General features: G+C 53.1%; 3 protein-coding genes across 3 annotated transcripts; 1 reads left to right on the forward strand and 2 right to left on the reverse strand.

The window, feature by feature from the left end:
• The first annotated feature begins 3,515 nt into the window (after nucleotides 1-3,515).
• Sdhaf1 (succinate dehydrogenase complex assembly factor 1) lies at nucleotides 3,516-4,513 on the forward strand. Its single transcript, XM_052166613.1, has one exon. The coding sequence runs from the start codon at nucleotides 3,600-3,602 to the stop codon at nucleotides 3,954-3,956; it is 357 nt and encodes a 118-aa protein (XP_052022573.1). The 5' UTR covers nucleotides 3,516-3,599; the 3' UTR covers nucleotides 3,957-4,513.
• A 2,403-nt stretch (nucleotides 4,514-6,916) lies between these two features.
• On the reverse strand, nucleotides 6,917-11,145 carry Syne4 (spectrin repeat containing nuclear envelope family member 4). Its single transcript, XM_052179611.1, has 8 exons — nucleotides 10,983-11,145; nucleotides 10,681-10,819; nucleotides 9,633-9,776; nucleotides 9,239-9,433; nucleotides 8,914-9,162; nucleotides 7,969-8,043; nucleotides 7,249-7,307; nucleotides 6,917-7,135 (listed from the first exon to the last, which is right to left on the reverse strand). The coding sequence occupies exons 1-8, from the start codon at nucleotides 11,108-11,110 to the stop codon at nucleotides 6,958-6,960; spliced, it is 1,167 nt and encodes a 388-aa protein (XP_052035571.1). The 5' UTR covers nucleotides 11,111-11,145; the 3' UTR covers nucleotides 6,917-6,957.
• Nucleotides 11,146-11,723: 578 nt separating this feature from the next.
• Nucleotides 11,724-17,209, reverse strand: Alkbh6 (alkB homolog 6). The gene is made up of 7 exons (XM_052166629.1): nucleotides 17,106-17,209; nucleotides 16,569-16,647; nucleotides 16,081-16,149; nucleotides 14,048-14,108; nucleotides 13,562-13,713; nucleotides 13,259-13,375; nucleotides 11,724-12,105 (listed from the first exon to the last, which is right to left on the reverse strand). Exons 2-7 carry the CDS (start codon nucleotides 16,620-16,622, stop codon nucleotides 11,842-11,844), a joined length of 717 nt encoding a protein of 238 aa, XP_052022589.1. The 5' UTR covers nucleotides 16,623-16,647; nucleotides 17,106-17,209; the 3' UTR covers nucleotides 11,724-11,841.
• Nucleotides 17,210-17,512: the final 303 nt, after the last annotated feature.

The raw sequence follows: 17,512 nt of genomic DNA on the forward strand, positions 1-17,512 counted from the left end.
AAACAAACAAACAAACAAACAAACAAAATAATAATAATAATAATAATAATAATAATAATAATAATAATAAAACAGGGCTTAGGGTTTTTGGGTTGTTTCATTCTGTTTTTCAAGACAGGGTTCTCTGGCAGTCCTTGAACTCATTCTGAGACCAGGCTAGCCTTGAACTCATTCTGTAGATCTGCTTGCCTCTGCCTCCCAAGTCTACACAACCAGGTAAAATAGGTTATTATTAAGACATAGATAAGAAAGATGAGACAGATCACTGCATACGTGTACACACACACACACACCAAGGTTTTTTACAGGAACATGTATAAAATGGAAATGAGGACTCTGGCCCAGTTGTTGGCATTTCTTCTAGGGTTCTCCCCAGTTACCTAGCAACAGCCAGGTGTGCCCGCCTCAGTATAAAAGGGGAAGCTTGCCCCTCCTTACTCTCTTGCTCTTCCTCTCTTCCCCCTCTGTCCCTCTCTCCCTGATTCTCGCCCTCTTCACGTGCTCATGGCCAGCCCCCCCACCTGCTTTCTCTGCCTCTACTACCCCCTCAACTCCCCTCCCCATGCCCTAAATAAACTCTATGCTATACTATACCGTCATGAAGCTGTTACCTCAGGGGGAAGGGATGCCTCAGCATGGGCCCACAGAGACACCCCCTCCCCACCCCTCCCCGCACCATACCACACCTCCACCAAACATATCCCTGGCTTCTTTTATAAGACATAAGCAGAGGCACAGGAGTGCACTGGGCAGAGGGTTTTGGGCTTGTCTACTGATCCCTCGCTCTTTGTCCTAAGGGACTCGGGGGCAGGGCGCATTACCCTCCCACCCCCACCGCCCAGTGTCATTAGGATGATACTAAAACCTTGAGGACTGATACCCTGGGGAGGCCTGAAGGCTCCCAGGCTAGCCCAACAGCAAGGACTTTGCCATTGCTGCAGTGTGGCAAGACCCTGCCTGCATCTTTAGGACAAAGGAAGAAAACCTGAGAGATGGCTCAGCAGTTAAGAGGAATTGCTGTTCTTCCAGAAGACCTGAGTTCAAGTCTCAGTGTTGGTTGATAGTCTCAGGTCATTAGGAACTGAATCAGGCTGTGTGGGGCAATAGGCCTGTACTGGCCCCGCCGGAAGTCGAACAGCCTGAGCAGGGAGTGAGGATGAGTATAGGAAAAGTAGAAAAAAGGTGCAAAGACAAGAGATAGATTTGAGGGACTGCCAGCCAATACTGCAGCAGCCTCTATTTATTTCTTATAGACTTTTTACACCTCACAGTACTGTGGGAAGCAAAGCCACAGCTAATAGGACAATTGCTGAAATATATACAGAACGCCTGTTCCCATCCAAAGGCCCCGCTCTTCCTTCCACCAAGGTCAACAGAATCTTCAGCCCCTCGCCCTGAGTTTCAAGTGCGCACCCCTCTTACCATTCCACCCCTCAGCAGGCCCGGAGATCTACCAACAGACCCTGACCCACCTTGACTCTGCTTGGAAGGCAGACTTATCTATCTCCCCACCCTGCCTCTCTGCTTTGGAGAAGCAGGCAAAGGGTTCCTGACACAGCTCTTAGCCATAAAGAAAACCTCAGCCCCAGCCTGACCCTTCTGCTCCACCTGCAGAAACAATATGTCTGGATATTGAAAAACACCCCATCCCACTCCCAGCCAAACTACAAAGGGGACCTTAACTTCCTGTAGCTACCTGTGTGTGTGTGTGTGTGTGTGTGTGTGTGTGTGTGTACATGTCCCACAGTCCCTCTAAACGCACGCAGCCTCCATCCCACAGAAGTGCTATGGCCGCTCGCTGTTCCAATGGAGCAGCCTCCGCCTACTGAAATGGAGGTTGTCTACCCCTGCCTCATTTCTCTTACACTCAGAACCCATTAGATTCACAGTGCCTGCAGCTCCAGCCTCGTGGGTCCTGACCCTCTCATCTGCTCTGTCCCTGTGTTCATACACACACACACACACACACACACACACACACACACACACACACACGATGGATGATCAGTGGGTACGAGCCCTGGCTGCCTGGGTTCTGTTCCAAGCACCCATACCACGGCTCGGCTCACTACCGGCTGTGACTCCATATCTCTCTCTCTCTCTCTCTCTCTCTCTCTCTCTCTCTCTCTCTCTCTCTCTCTCCCCTCCTTTCCCACCCCTTATCCTTCTTTCTCTCCTATCTAGTGATGGGGGGGAGGGTAGAATAGAGGTGGGGTAGATAAATGGTGGGAAAAAGAAGAACCCACAAAGTAACAAAGACTGGCTACACTTAACAGCTGATCTATCTTTCTGTCAACTCCAAGAGAAACTCCAATGCCCTAGACTCCCTCCGGCTCGGCGGCTTCCCTCCCCAGATCCTAATTCATTCTCCTTATCCTGTGATTATTCACACTGCTCTCACACTCTCTCCTACTTCTGTTTTCTCTGTTCACGATCTCCTGCTAGTTGTATTGTTTTTTGTTTGTTTGTTTGTTTTGTTTTGTGGTGTTTTTTTTCCCCCTGAGACAGAGTTTCTCTGTGTAGCCCTGGCTGTCCTGGATCTTACTCTGTTGACCAGGCTGGTCTTGAACTCAGAAATCCACCTGCCTCTGCCTCCCAAGTGCTGGGATTAAATGCATGTTAACAAACACCCGGCTTCCTGCTATTTGTTAAGTGTTAAACCTGACAGTAGTCCCACCATATTGCCTCAACCTTCATTTTGTAGCTCATGACCTTAACTTGACCTAACATTCCTTGACCATAACGCTTTGTCCTCGAGACCTCTGGAAATTCCCTAGCCTTCCTGCCTCTAGACCCAGCCAATCAGCTTAAAGGTCACACAGTGCTGCTTTGTCTAGAGAGCCAAATGCACCTGTTCGTGGGTTTTCCCATATAAAAACTGGCCCTGAGAACTGGCTGGGGTCTGCATCCCTGATTAGTCAGTCTTGGTATGAGTGTTGAATAAACCATCTCGATACCCTACTGACTTTGGTGTCTCCCAGTGGTTTGTGTGGCTAAACCTGAACCCCAACACTATTATCTCCTCTCCTGCAGACAGCCCTGTTCCTCTCTCCACTTTGGACTCTTCTAGATGCCTCTGGCTGTCCTCTCTCTCTCTCATTATCTACAAACAAACAAACAGCTTCCCCTTAGCCATACCATGGAGCGGTCATGTCGTCAGTTTATGCACTTCCCAGTCCTCAAAAAATAGTAAAAATCTTTTTTAAAACTGCTTGTCCCTTCCCAATATCCCTATGCCCTCTGGTGACCTTCGGATTCAAACCCTTCGCTCTCGGTCCTCCCGGGACTCAGAACTATCTCCTCCTACTCTCTTCCAGAGTCTAACCTCTTAAGCCCTTCCCCTTGCTCAATTCAAGATCACAAAAACCCAGGATTCGTAAGCCACTCCAAGAGTGCTTTTTAGGGTGGACAGGAGCGCTAGAGACTCCGCCCACTCCTAGAGTCGCCATGACGTATGCAGTACTAGCCAATCGGATGCGGCGGCACTAGGCGGGACTTCCGGCGGACGTGTCTGTTGTCCTGCCCATTAGCTTCTCAGCACTGTGCGTCGGGGCAGTTCTTCCGGCCGGTGTGGGTCGACTGACCGCGACGCAGCGGTCATGAGCCGGCCTAGCCGGTTGCAGAGGCAAGTTCTGAGCCTGTACCGCGAGCTGCTGCGCGCCGGGCGCGGGACGCCGGGCGCCGAGGCGCGGGTGCGGGCCGAGTTCCGGCAGCACGCCAGCCTTCCGCGCTCCGACGTGCTGCGTATCGAGTATCTGTATCGCCGGGGACGGCGCCAGCTCCAGCTGCTGCGTTCCGGCCACGCCACGGCCATGGGTACCTTCGTGCGCCCGCGGGGTCCGGCTGAGGAACCCGGGGACGCGGCAGCCCCGGGGACCAGGCTGGGTGATAGCGGTGCCCCAAAGAATCCTTGTGAAGGCACAGGGGCGCGGGAGACGCGATCCGATGGACGGTGACACACAGACCCAGAGAAAGGTTCCTTCTGACAGTTTGGGGAGGATCGGAAACTCATCTCAATGGAAGCTGAGATGTCTTGAGAGACAACTGAGTTTTCTCGACGCATGATGAGACATCAGACACTCCCTCGCCAAGGAGGTTCCGGGCATCCCGTGGCACCGGCGGGCTGCACGGTGCACGCTGTGATACACCAACCCAAAGTCAGAGAGCACAGACGCACTTTCTCCCCGCCTCGAGGCCGTGACACCTCTTGACTGACTTCTGAGAACACACCCACCTCCCCACTTTCCGCCCTTTGCTGTTTTTAATGCCGAGAAAACTGACTTTTTGCCGCGCAGGTTTAATAGAACACCCTGATGAAGCGTGAGAAACTTGTCAGTCTGACTGGTTGTGAAGAACCAGGATTGTAAGGGAGGTTACAGTAGCTCATCCCCGCGGATGAGCCCGAGACTCCTGGAGACTCCCTAGGCCCTACTCCTGTTAGTCTTCCTCAGGATTCTGGTATAAAGGGAATAAATGTGAAGTGTGCTCACTTCCATGTTGATTGTCTTAACAATCTTGTGGATTCTTTCATTAGGGGGTCTTTGCTTCTTCTTTTGAGACAGTCTTGTTAGGATATAGCTCAGCCAGGTCTCAGCATTCAGCTTCCGCTGCCCCGCCCTCTAAACTCTGGGATTCTAAGCACCTACTGCCAAGCCAAAGTCGGAGAGGCAGGGGGAACAAAAGGGAGGCTTGGTGTGTGACGAAAAAGATTCTGTGACACGATTTGCACAAGCTTCTCACCTCACATTGTCCCCCCTCCCCCATCATAGGATGTTAGCTATCTGCTCATCTCTCAACTTCAGTTTTCTTTAGCAAGGTGATCCCGGTTGGTTTAGTTTTTGTTCTTTTTAAGACAAGGACTCACTTAACCCGGGCTGGCCTCAGTCTGGCCATGTAATCCCATGGATGGCCCACGACTCCTCCCTCCACCTCCAGATCACAGGCGTGTTCAACCACAGCACATGCTAGTGTGTCGTTTGCTCTCTTTGTGGCCTTGTGCGTGCTGAGCAAGTGCCATAACCCCTGGGCTTCACCTCCAGCCCCAAGGTGACCCTGTTAATCTTGGTCCCATCTCAACTCCAGAGTTCTGAAAGTGACTACAGAAGTCCTACCCAACCTGTGACCTTTACATATCTTAACCTCCTGTCTCATCTCTTCCTGGCCCCAAGGGCCTGAGGAAGGAAAAGGAGCCAGAGAGATGGTTCAATGGATAAAGAGCTTGGTGACTGAGTTCAAATCCTAGAGACCACACAAGAGAAGACAAGAACTAACTACAGCAATTTGGCTGATGTCCATCTACCTGGACACACACGGATAACATGGATGGATGGATAGATGGATGGATGGGTGGGTGGGTGGGTGGGTGGGTGGATGGATGGATGGATGGATGGATGGATGGGTGGATAGATAGATAAATAGATAGATAGATAGATAGATAGATAGATGTATTTAGGAAGACAGACCATAATGACAGATTCCTTGATATACCACCTTAGCTACTGGTTTGCACTAAACGGGGCTCTCCTAGAAGTTAGCTGCCCCCCAGACCTCTTCAGCACCCATTTCTGCATTTCCAGTAGCCGGTCCACTTCACTTTGAAGACACACTCCCTTCCCCATGACTGGCCTCCCTGACTCCAGCAGGCCTGACTGAACTACGGACGTTTAAAGGGAGCGCTATCTTACTGACTGGTAAATCGGTAGGACAGTCTGGCCACTAGCAAATGGACAAAGACAAGATGAGTGGGGGAAGAGACGAAGACATCATTTACCATTTGGCTGTGTGGGAAATCCTGAATTCCTCAGTTACCACACAACTAAACTCCCGTTGCCATTAAGTCACGGAGGACTTGGCCTTAGTCACTCGTTCCCATGTGGCCTCAGTCCTGACTTCTCTTTGCACCTGGCTACATTGGGACCTTGTCAGGGGATTGTGACAATTCAAGGAGGCTTGTATTCTGTGTGCAGCTTGGAGACCAGCACAGGGAGGAGGGGCTGTCTGCTCAATGAACATCGGGCTAGCACAGGGCTCTGCCTTGGTCTTGTGTTTGTCCGTTACCACCTCTCCCCTCACACCTTAGATCTGAGGAGATCAGGCTGCAACCTGGTGTTGTCAACCCCAGGAATTTAGACTAGAGATGTGGCTCAGTGATAGAGCACTCGCCTGGCATGTTCCAGGCCTTGCCTGGGTGTCATTCCAAGCAACACAGAACAGAAATATTAGTTAGGCCTAATGACACATACCTGTAATCGCAGCCCTCTGGAGGCTGAGGCAGGAGGGTCAAAATCAGCCTAGACTAGGCAGGAACCTGGTACCAAGGGGGGGATTATTCTAGAAAGGAGAGTGACTGTCTCAGTTCTGAGCTAGTGATTGCCTAGCCTCCACCCGTCCGTGCAGAATATGGGAACATCTCCAGAATGCATGTGAGACAGCTGTTGGCAGTGTACCAAAAGCACCTGCCCGGCCTGGCACCTGCTTCCTTGGCGGGTGCCATCTGTGCTTTTCTTTCTTCCTCCCTCAGCCGGCAGAGACTGGTGTTCATGGGAAGGCTAGACAGATAGACAGGAAGTATTAGGGAGTTCACCTCCCTAGGAGGAGACCTCATCATTGAGCTATGGAAGCCGCGTGGTTTCCCAGGGTCTCCAGACAGTTGTCACTCAGGTACGTGCTGTAGCCATCAGCTCTTTAAGTCAGCCCGTGGTGGCCTGCTCCCTTTCCTGGGTCATGTCCTCTTCTCCTACCACTCAACCAACAGCTTGGGCTACATTTAATCTTTGTGTCACAATTTGGGAACCACAACTAAGATAGGCTCTCTGCATCCTGCCCTCAAGACAAAGGACTACAGAAGGGGCTGCAAGAACACACCCGAGCCGTGTCTGTTTCCGAGTCCTCAAGCACTGATACTCTCAGACAGCTCTTGAAAGCGACCATTTAATGCGCGTGTCTGGGCTGCTGGACTCAGATGGGAGGGAGGCCATTGACATAGCTGAGCACCAGGTAGGGCGTCCTGGCCAGCCGGGCATGAGAACAGCAGGGGACCCCCGAAAGGGGGAGCAACAACGTGGCACCCACCAGAAGGAGGAAGAGAAGGAGAAAGAAGAGGGTCAGGGGCCGCCTGGATGCAGGAGCTGGGACCCTGAGAAGAGACACAGTATTAAAACCAAGGGTGGGCCGCCTCCACGATCCCTCTCCTCCACCCCCAACACCTGCCCCCCACACCCGCCCAGCCCAATCTTTCAAACCTCTCACCCATGATCCGCCTCCAGCATCACATTGGGCAGAGTGGGAGATATTTGCCTCTTCTTGTCCTGAGGGGAGACAGCAGACAGCAGCAGAAGGAATGTCAGCGGTACTTAAGTGGGGACAATCTCTCCTCCTCCAGACCTAGAGGGCTGGCCGCCTTTCTCTTCCTTTCCTGGCGCCCCCGAACCACACATGGACTTGTAGTGTGGTGGGCATCTGAACCCGTCCTTCAGGCACCCACTGCGCTTTTCCTGATCATACTGACGTAATGATGTGTGTGTGTGTGTGGGGGGGGGTGCCTCTACATTCACACCTTCGGGGTCGGATGGGTCATGTGACTCAGACCTGGCCAATCAGAGCACTCTGACTAGTTCAGGGTGCAGCCTGGGACCCAGGCTGGGCAGGTGAAGTCAAGCCTGGGACTTTGGCTACTGGGTCCTAGGGGCAGGTTTTCTGGGTCCTAGGGGCAGGTTTACTGGGTCCTAGGGGCAGGTTTACTGGGTCCTAGGGGCAGGTTAGTAAACCAGGGAACAGGAACTCCAGCCGGGGTAGGAGAAGAGACCAAAAGACAGAGACGGAACCATGACGCATCTTAGGTCCTGAACCCATGATGTCTAGACTTTTCAGTTATAGAGGAAAAAGAATTTTCCTCCGTAGGTGCGGCTGCGGTTGGGTGTCTTCTACTTGAGCAACATCCCCACCCCCACCCCCGTGTGCCTGGCTCACCTGAGACTTCCGGAGACGCCTTCGATGGTGAGCGGCTAAATGTTTCCGGTGGCCGAGCCCCAGGGAGAGCAGGTCCTGTGGGAAGAGAAAGGTTCGTGTTTCTTGGAAGACCGGCAGCATGGTTCTAGAAGGGTCTGGAAGGAGGTGCCACAGAGAGGAAATTATGCAGATACACTCGGATCTCGTGGGAGAGACAGAGAGGGGCAGAGCCAAAGAAACCAAGAGGAGAGAGAAACTTTACTTATTCATTCAGTCAACAAATATTTAATGAGTGTCTATTATACACCAGGCACAGTTCTAAGGCGGCTTGGTGAGAATAGAAACAGGCAAAATTTCTGGTCTCTGTAGAGCTTAACATTCCACCAGAGAGGTAGGAAGTTAACAAATAAATATATCATGTCAAGCCCGGTGAGGAGCGTCAGAAATAATGGTTGGGGGGGGGGGGGTACTCTTGAAGAGGTGACGGAAGGAGACTGCACTGAGCTGAGAGAGGTGAGCTAGGCATGTAGCTTAGAGATGGGAGTGAGGCTGGTGTGCCTAGCAGAGGCTCAGGACTGTGTCCACAGCACAGGAAGAGCGGAAAGAGGGGACAAAGACAGAGGAGAGGAGGAGGCAAACGGATCCAAGGTGACAAGGAAATACAGAACTCACAAGAGAATCACGGTGACAGCTCAGGTGGACACAGGTAGGCGGGCCCACCCCAGCCGTGAAGAGACTAAGGCAGGAGGACTGTGAGTTCAAGGCCAGCCTGTACTGCATAGCATGAATCTATCTATAATAATAATAATAATAATAATAATAATAATAATAAATCAAACAAGAGAGGCTTAGAGAATGAGACAGGGCCAAGTCTTCCTTGAAAGGGAAAGGCCATACTAGAAGGGTACAGGGAGGTCCCTCATGGGGCCCAGCCAAGTAGGGAGCCTTTGAGGGGGCTGATCTCACCTCAAGGCCCTGTCCACTGCTCTGGGGTCCCCTATAGCCACACAGCTCACAGGGAGCTCCTGGTATCCGAGATATCTTTTGCCCTGAGGGCCCAAGACCCCCAACATCCCCTGCTGGGTCCCACTCCAACTCTGCGGGAGTGGGGAAGGGGCTGGGTGCCCAGGGCCCCCAGACTCCACCAGCTGCCGGCCCGTCTGAGTCTCCCTCAGCTTCCAAATCCCGGTCCAGGAGGTTGGCCTTCTCAAGCACCTGGAGTGGAGGACAGATGTCATGGGAGTTGGGGGATTAGGGTCTGGGCTGGGGACTCTACCAGGGCAGCCCATACCAGGCTGTAGCTGATCAGCTGGGCCTGCAGCTGCCAGAGCCGTTGGAAGATGGTGTCTCGGTGGCTTCCAAGGGCCCTCAGGACCTGCTCCAGGGACGCCCAGGCACTGGGCTTAGTTCTCTCTGCCAGGCCCTCACCAAACGTGAGCAAAGCGTCCACGCGCTCAGCTGCCCCCCGTAGTTCTGCCTGCAGGGCCTGGAACACGAGGTTAGTCATTCTCACACCACACACAGAGATACACGACCTCCCCGCCCCAGGATCTAAGTTATTTTTATCTTCCGTGTCCTGGACAGAAGTCAGAATATGCAATAAACCCATTTTTTTATCCAAGAAAGCTTACACCCATACCAAGGACTCTACTCACTCCACCATACCCTGGCCTCCCACCTCCTACCTGCAGCTGGACAATCCTGTTGTGGGCCAGCGTCCAAGACCCAAGGCCTTGTTCCAGGTCCTGCAGTCGGAAGTTCAACCTCAACAGACAAAGATGTAGGCTGTCCTGTTCAGCTTCTAGTACTTCCAGACCAGAGTCAGAGTGCTGGAGATTCCAGGGGGCCAAAGTCAGGGCCAGTGGACTACTACACTCACTCCCCCTACTCCCAAGCAGGCTGCTGCCTTGTGGGTGTTTCCTGCAAAGCCACACCTATCTCTAGAACATCTGGGATGCTCCCACTTGGGAGGCCTCTATCTCAAGACGTCTTTAAGGAAGACATCTACTTAATATCTTCAGGTTCCAGAGCCTTCTAGAAAGCTCTTTATAGGGCTCTAAACTGGGCGGGATTAAATGATCAGAGTAACCCCCCCCAAAAAAGAATGGGGTCAGTAATAAAATTCTCATTTCCTACTTGGTAAAATATGGAAATATGTCCAGCTTGGAGGAGAGTAAAATACACTTATAACTCCAGTTCTCTGAGGCAGGAGAATGGACGTTTCAAGGGCAGCCTGAGCTACAGTGGAGAGCCTGTCTCAGATAAGGAGGTTGGGGGGGAACCAGGGAGATGGCTCCGTTGATAAAATGTTTGCTGTGCAAGGAAGTACACAGAGAACCAAGCATGTGGTAATACTGGTCGGTAATGCCAATGCCGGCGGGGTGGGGGCGGGCAGATCTGCAGCACTCACTGGTCAGTCAACGTAGCCTATGCAGGCTCAGTGAGAGACCCTGTCACATAGAGGAGAGTGACTGAGACACTGGCCTCTGGCACCGGCATGCATGACGTACCTGCACGCCTGCTCACACTTAGGCACGCACACAGTAAATACACAAAACGAGACAAAAAAGAACGGAACCACTTCTATGCTGATTGGCAAACAGATGCCCTTACGGTGTCCCTTCCTCCACAGATCCCCAGCATCCCCTCAGAATCCTACCATCCTAGAGCAAGAGGCAGACTCAGGGGGACAGACAGGAGGAGGGACTGGATCAGAGGGTGTGCTCTGCTCACCTCACAGGGCTTGCCCCCATCTTGATGCTCATGGGATGAGGCCAGTGGTAGCCTCGAGGGGCTGGTGGCAGACTCGGTGCCCTTCAGGTCACCCGTGAAATGCTCAGGCGGGCCCAAGGAGGCCTGGGCCTGCTCTGGCCTAGAGAGAAGAAATGTCGATGGGCCCTCTGGTGAGCCACAGTGTCTCCATTTCCACCTCCCCCTCACCCCCAGTTTTCTCCATGTCCTTATTCGGTCATGGTCACCCGTGGCCCTTCCCACGGCTCCATCCTTTGGAACCACTCTCAAGCCCCAATCCCCACCTGCTTCTCTCCTGCTCGGCTGCGGGGCAGATGCTGAGTCCCACAATGTCCTGCTCCCTGGGAGCTCCCAGGGCACCAGTCACAGGCTCTGGCGGGAGTCCATGGCCCAGAGGTGGGAACAGGACCATGGCTGTGCACTTGGGGAGAGTCAGGTGTGGATGTCCAGTAAGCCTCTTTCTTAGACAGTCCCCCAAGCTTTCTCAGCGGGACCTACCCAAGCCTGAGGCTACTGAGAGGCCCAGGGGCCAGCCTCGCTCCACCCCTTCCTGGAAGAACCTGGACCCGAGAAATCTGATGCCTTGCTGAGGTGAGGGAGACATTTAACTCCTTCTTCCCCAGCATTTCCAACACCACCCCACCCACACCATCCCTTGGGGCTTTGAGATAGAAAACTCCACCCATTTCCTCAAGACCCTGATCCTGTTACCTTCAGGGACGCCTTTATCTCAGCACCAGGGTCTATCCCATTCATTTAAAGACTAGGGTATGATGATACTGAGAAAAAGTCCAAGCACCTCGCAACTGAAACCTGTCATTTCAGGCAAGAGGATCTCAAGTTCCAGGCCAGCCTAGGCAACTTATGGAGGCCCTATCGCAGAACAAAAAAATAATGCAATTGTTGCTGGGGAAGTCCTGGCTTCTACCTCCAGTACTGAAGACAGGTGTGGGAGGAAGAAAGAAACATCTGTTCCCACCTAGTTAAAAATAAAAAACCAAAACGAGTAAAGGTATTTTTTTTTGTTTGTTTATTTGGAATAGTGTCTTCTCCATGGTTGCCACAGTTACTGGGAAAATAAATAACCCTGGACAGCTACCTCTGCCCTAGGGTTCCAAGGTCACAGGGTTTGGAGCCTGGTGGTCACTTGCCCAGCAGGAGGCCTGCGCGCAGCACGCGGGGCACACGACGAATGGTCAGTGAGATACGGGTGCCGCGCACCAGACGGGCTCCAGGCAGCGCCGACTTGCAGGCAGCAGCATTGGGCGGCAGCACAGCGGTATCCAGCTCATCCACACGCGTGGCCGTGATGCCGTGGAGCAGGCGTGTGTAAGCAGCGCCCCGGAGCACCAGCAGACTCCGGGGTTCCACCAGCAGCGAGGTGATGGGCTGCCGAGACGACCTGGGCTGCAGGAATCAGTTGATAATGGTCAGTGGATATCCGGGGTTTGGGAGTGGGTGAAAGGTCAGAGGGCATGAGCCGTCAGTCAGAGGACAAAGGTCAAAGGTCAGCAAGTCCCCAGGAGTGGTAATCTATAGGTTCTGGGGACAAGGCTATTGGGCCGTGTGTGTGTGTGTGTGTGTGTGTGTGTGTGTGTGTGTGTGTGGTGTGGTGTGTCCAGTACTTTGGGAGGAGCCAGGGCCTATGCTGCAGATGACGACATAAGGGCTACTACACTGTGGGACCTTCAGCTGGCATCTGAGGGGCTGGGACAGAAATGGGCAGTCCCAGGGATACTTACGCAGAGCTAATCTGGGGGTCAGGCTCTAATACAGAGATTAAAGGGAGTGGCCTATCCCAGGACTCTGGATGTTAGGGAGGCTTTAGTCAGGAATGGTATTGCAGCAAGCCTGCCTGGGGAGAAGGGACGGAAAAGAGGAAACTTTAGGGAGTGGAGCAGAGAAACATCCGGCCAGGGTGTTCAGGGGGGAGACTCTATGAACTCGGGGGTATCAAGAATGCATGACTAAGAGCTCGAAGTCGGAGATAAGGGTGTTGGGTGTCCCCAACAGAGCCGTGTGAGGTTAAGGAGACTCTAGGGGTCATAGAGCATATGACTATAGCATTTCAGGACGCTGGTGTCAAGGTGCCTTGTGCAGTCTGGGAGGACACTGGGGCACACATGAGTGAGTGACATATTGGGATATCCTGAGGATATCGAGAATATGTGTTGGAGCCAGGCATGGGGACACACGCTTGTAACGCTGGCACTGGGAGGGTGGGACAGGAAGATGGCAAACGTGAGGCCTGCTTGGGCTACATGAACCTGTTCTCAAAAATACGTAAATAGTAATTTCTAAAAAGAAAAGAAAAAGTGTGTTGGACCACCGTGCGGAGCCCAAGTCATCGTCTCCTGAGCCATCCAATACCGCAGACGTGTCAGTACCCGCGGCTATCACGGCAGCTGGGGCACCGCACGAGCAGACTGGCTGGGGACGGGCTGGCTATCTGGGAGAAAGTAGGGATACCAACGAGGGGGAGGGGAACACTCTAAATACAGGTAGAGTCACACCGTCCTGGAGCGTATGGGATGTCACATGTTAGCATCTCAGGACCCACCTTTTCTGATGGGGTGCCATCGTCGGGCCGGCGAGGTTCATAGAAATCAAGGACAGTATGGGAGCCCAGGCTGATGGTGCTGACGGTGGGGTAGTACAGTGGTCCATCTTCATGAGGCTGGGGAGGAAGAAGCACCGGGGAGCCTACACCACTCCACTAAGTCAAGCAAAGCCGGGCTTCCCAAGCTGGGACGGGGAGCGGGAGTGTGTGGGGTGAGGGGAGGCAAACACCATGACTAGCCTCCTCTTAATGACAGACGTGGCGATCTGGGGGAGGGGAATTGGGATAAGGATGTTTGGTTACCATGATGCCCTCCCCAGGCAGATACTGGTTCACAAGGACATGGTTAGCTGGGAGACCCCCAAAAAGGTTGAAGTCAGACACTTTGTCCACGTAGCGTTGCAGCCATGGAGGGAGCCGCTCGGGGACCATCCCCCGGGGATGGGGGAGCCCGCCTGCAGAGCACAATGGAGGTTTGAAAGTAGCCAATCAGGGTCTTGGGATCTGGTACCCCATTAAGGATATTCCAGTAGGAAGCATCCCTACCCATTGACTTTTGGAGACTGCCACTGGATCTTTTTTAAGTTTCCTTCAAAGCACTTGGCTCTTAGAGATACTCCCAACTAACTAATAGATGCCCAAATCCCTCAAGACCGCCACCAACCTCTGACTCCTCCTTGCTCTGGGACCCCTGGGACCCTTGGCGATTGCCCCACGTGTTTTGAAACCATTGAGCCTGAGTCCTTCTCGCCCCTTCCCCGCTCACATTCCCTACCCAGGAACACGTACCCCAGTTCTGAAGCTTCCTCCCGGACAGCTGGGTCCACTTTGGCTTTGGGGCGTTGAAAACCTAGGAGGTGTGGAATGGTGTTTTCAGGACTTTCTTACCCATGCCAACACAAGGCCTTTATGTGGGGTGAAAATGGGCTACATAGAGCTTGTCAGGGGGTTCTAGTTGAGGAGAGCGGCTAGTCACATAACCTTGACCGAAAGACGGTCCTCCTCTACCCAGGAAGGTTGCTGTATCTAGAGTTTAGCTTCGAGAGGGAGACTCATGATGATGAGGGGAAGCACTCGCCAAGCCAGACAGATCAGCTCATCCAACTTTGGCAATCAATGGAGTAACAGATGTTCTATCCAGATTGCACCCACAGCTGCAAATGGGTATTTACTCTTGCTGTAGTATAGTCCCAGATTTGGGGTGGGGAGGGTAAGTGGGAGATAGGGTCTCATGTGTCCCAGACTGCTCTCAAAATCTGCACCTAACTGAGCATGGCTGTAGATTCCTGATTCTCCGGCCTTCTTCCCAGAACTGGCCCTGCAGGCGTGGGCCACCACACCAACTTGGGATGTCTCAACATAGGGAAAATGAGCTTTGGTCCTTGTTCCCAAGGCTCTGGGGCTGCACTGGGCTATTCCTGTCAGGACTGTGATCTCAGTCACACCCTTGTTTTAGAGGTTAGACTGGACTATCTCAGTGCAGAGAATTTGAGCTTTGTAAGTGTGCCCTTAGGCTGGTGGAGTATGTCTTGGTGGTAGAGTATGTGCCTAGCTGTACCCCACAGTTGGAACACACGAACACACACACACACACACACACCATCCCATGCACACATATGTGCACAAGCGCGCACACACACACACACACATTTTGGTTTTCCCAAGCCTCTAAGGGAACCTATCTCTTGTTTATTTTGTTTGCTTTGTTTCAAACAAGAGCTCACGATACAGGGCTGGAGAGCTGTCTCAGTGGTTTAAAGCACTTGCAGCTCTTGCAAAGGACCCAGGCTCACTTCCTAGCACCCACGTGGCCGCTCACAACCATCCGTAACTAGTTTTAGGAGAGATCCGACACCTCTTCTGGCCTCCTTAGACACTGCAGAGGGAGTGCACATGCGTAATTGCAAACAAAACAGTCACACAGTCCTGAAATTTTAAAAAAAAATTTCTAAAAAACCAAAAGGCCTGAAATTGGGATCCCCCTGCCTCAGCCTCCCTAGCTGGGATAGCGTATGTGCCTCTACACCTGGCTAAGAAAGCTCTTTCCGACAGGCCTAGAAACGTCTGAAAGAGGAATGGGGGGCATGCGGGTGTGCAGAGGAACTCTCCTTGCAGGGTTTTCCCAGTTCCGGGGTTCTCACACAGGGGCTGAGTGTTGGAAAGGAATTATGGGAAGACAAGAAATTCAGGGGAGGGGGGGTCCCTTTCCGGTCCCATAGGAGAGCAGCAGCCATGGATGGCCCTGGGCCTCAACAAAGGCCACAGGTGACAGAATAACATGAGCAAGCCGAGGAGGCCCAGCCAGTGCCCCAGCCGCCTCCCCAGCACACCACGGTCACATGAGACGTGACCCATGACCCGGAGGTGTGCTGCTTCATGCCGAATGAGAGGCATGCCACGGGGTCGCTCAAGGCGCCCAAGGACAAGCGGGCACTCAAGTTCATCAAGAAAAGGGTGAAGCCGGGCGTGGTGGCGCACGCCTGTAATCCCAGCACTTGGGAGGCAGAGGCAGGTGGATTTCTGAGTTCGAGGCCAGCCTGGTCTACAGAGCGAGTTCCAGAACAGCCAGGGCTACACAGAGAAACCCTGTCTCGAAAACCCAAAAAAAAGAAGGTGGGTGCGCACATCCATGCCAAGAGGAAACAGGAGGAGCTGAGTAACGGGCTGGCAGCCATGATGAGGAAAGCAGAAGCCAAGAAGGACTGACGCCCCCCCACCTCCCCGTCCCCAATAAATATTTATGCCGCGTGACCACACAAACACACATACACAAGCACACACGCTAAGAGACAGACAAAGAGAGAGAGAGGCACTGGGATCACCTGTCGAAGCAAATACTCCTCCTCTTCCTTGGAGATGAAGTCAGGGACATAGTAGATAAAAGGCGGCACCTGTAAAGGAAAGACCACTGTTAGTTAGGACAGTGGTTCTCAACCCGTGGGTCGCGACCCCCTTGGGTCACCTGAATGCAGATATTGACGTTACGATTCATAATATAGTTATGAACTCGCAACGGAAATAATTTTATGGTGAGGGGGGAATCACCACAACACAAGGGACTGTATAAAAGGGTCCCAGCATTAGCAAGGTTGAGAATAGCTTTGCCCAACACAGGGATCCCATAGTGACTAAGCAACCTTTCCCTTTGGAGAGGGACTTGGCGAGATAGCCTATGACCCTGCAGGTTGGAAGCGGGCAGAGGGCTAGACTCTGAGGGGAGCTGGGGCAGTCCAGGAATCGGTCTGTTCACCCCACCCACCTCACACCGGTCTGTTCCCACATTCCTCCTCTACACCCCAGCCTTGTCAACCTGTTCCACTCTGAATGGTTCCAGTGCTGGGACCCTGGCGTCCTGCTCCTCCATGGACACCAGCTCCTTGTGTGTTGTCCTGTGGGGAGGAGTAAGTCGCTAAGCCTCCTATCTTGAAGCTGTGACCAGCCTACCTTCCAGCCCATCGGGGGCCAGACGTCCTATAAACTCCAGTCTTCAGTTTCTCAAAGCCACCCAAAGATCACTCCCCGTCCCGCGACCCCTAGATCCCAGCTCTGATGTCAGCAGTCAGCGGAGAAAATTCCCCGAGCCCACACATGAAGCCTCTCGCGAATGCAATCGCATGCATAGGTCCCTCCGAGCCCGAGGACCCTCCTCTCCGCTCAGCTCCATCACATCTCCCGTTCTGAGCGGTCTCAGACTGGTTCGATCCCAGCCTCCTCCTATCTCCCCACTCGGAACCCTCTCTGATTCCTCTGCCCCCTTCAGTTCAGCACCCTCGGACCGGTGAGTGTCGGATTCCTTCCACACGCTGAGTCCCCTTAGATCTGCACTTTCAGCCCTTTGGACACTCACCTCTACAGCTCCCCTCCGAAACCCCCCTCCCAGAAATAAATCTGACAGACAGTCCACAGCGTCTTCTCCAATTTCCAGACTCAACAAGCGCATCCCCGCACGCCCCCACCCCCCAGCCACTTCCGCCCAGTATTACTGACGCAGGGAGTTTTAGCCACTGGGCTTATTCAGAGAACCCAAGGGCCCGCCCTCCAGCCAATCAGCGTCCGCCATCTTCGCTCAAGCATAGGCTGCGTCCCGGAGGAGAACCACAGCGAGGGAGGTTGCAGGAAAGGAGCTAGCCTTCTGCAGGCCAAGCTGTGGGCCGTAGGCCGCTGACACAGAGAAAGGACATTTTTTAAAAAAAAGCAAAAACTTCTGCCATCCGTACCCAGCAAGAGCACAGAGTCAATGCAGCAAACCCCCAG

Source organism: Apodemus sylvaticus, chromosome 1 (assembly GCF_947179515.1).
Source record: "Apodemus sylvaticus chromosome 1, mApoSyl1.1, whole genome shotgun sequence".
Classification (NCBI taxonomy): domain Eukaryota; kingdom Metazoa; phylum Chordata; class Mammalia; order Rodentia; family Muridae; genus Apodemus; species Apodemus sylvaticus.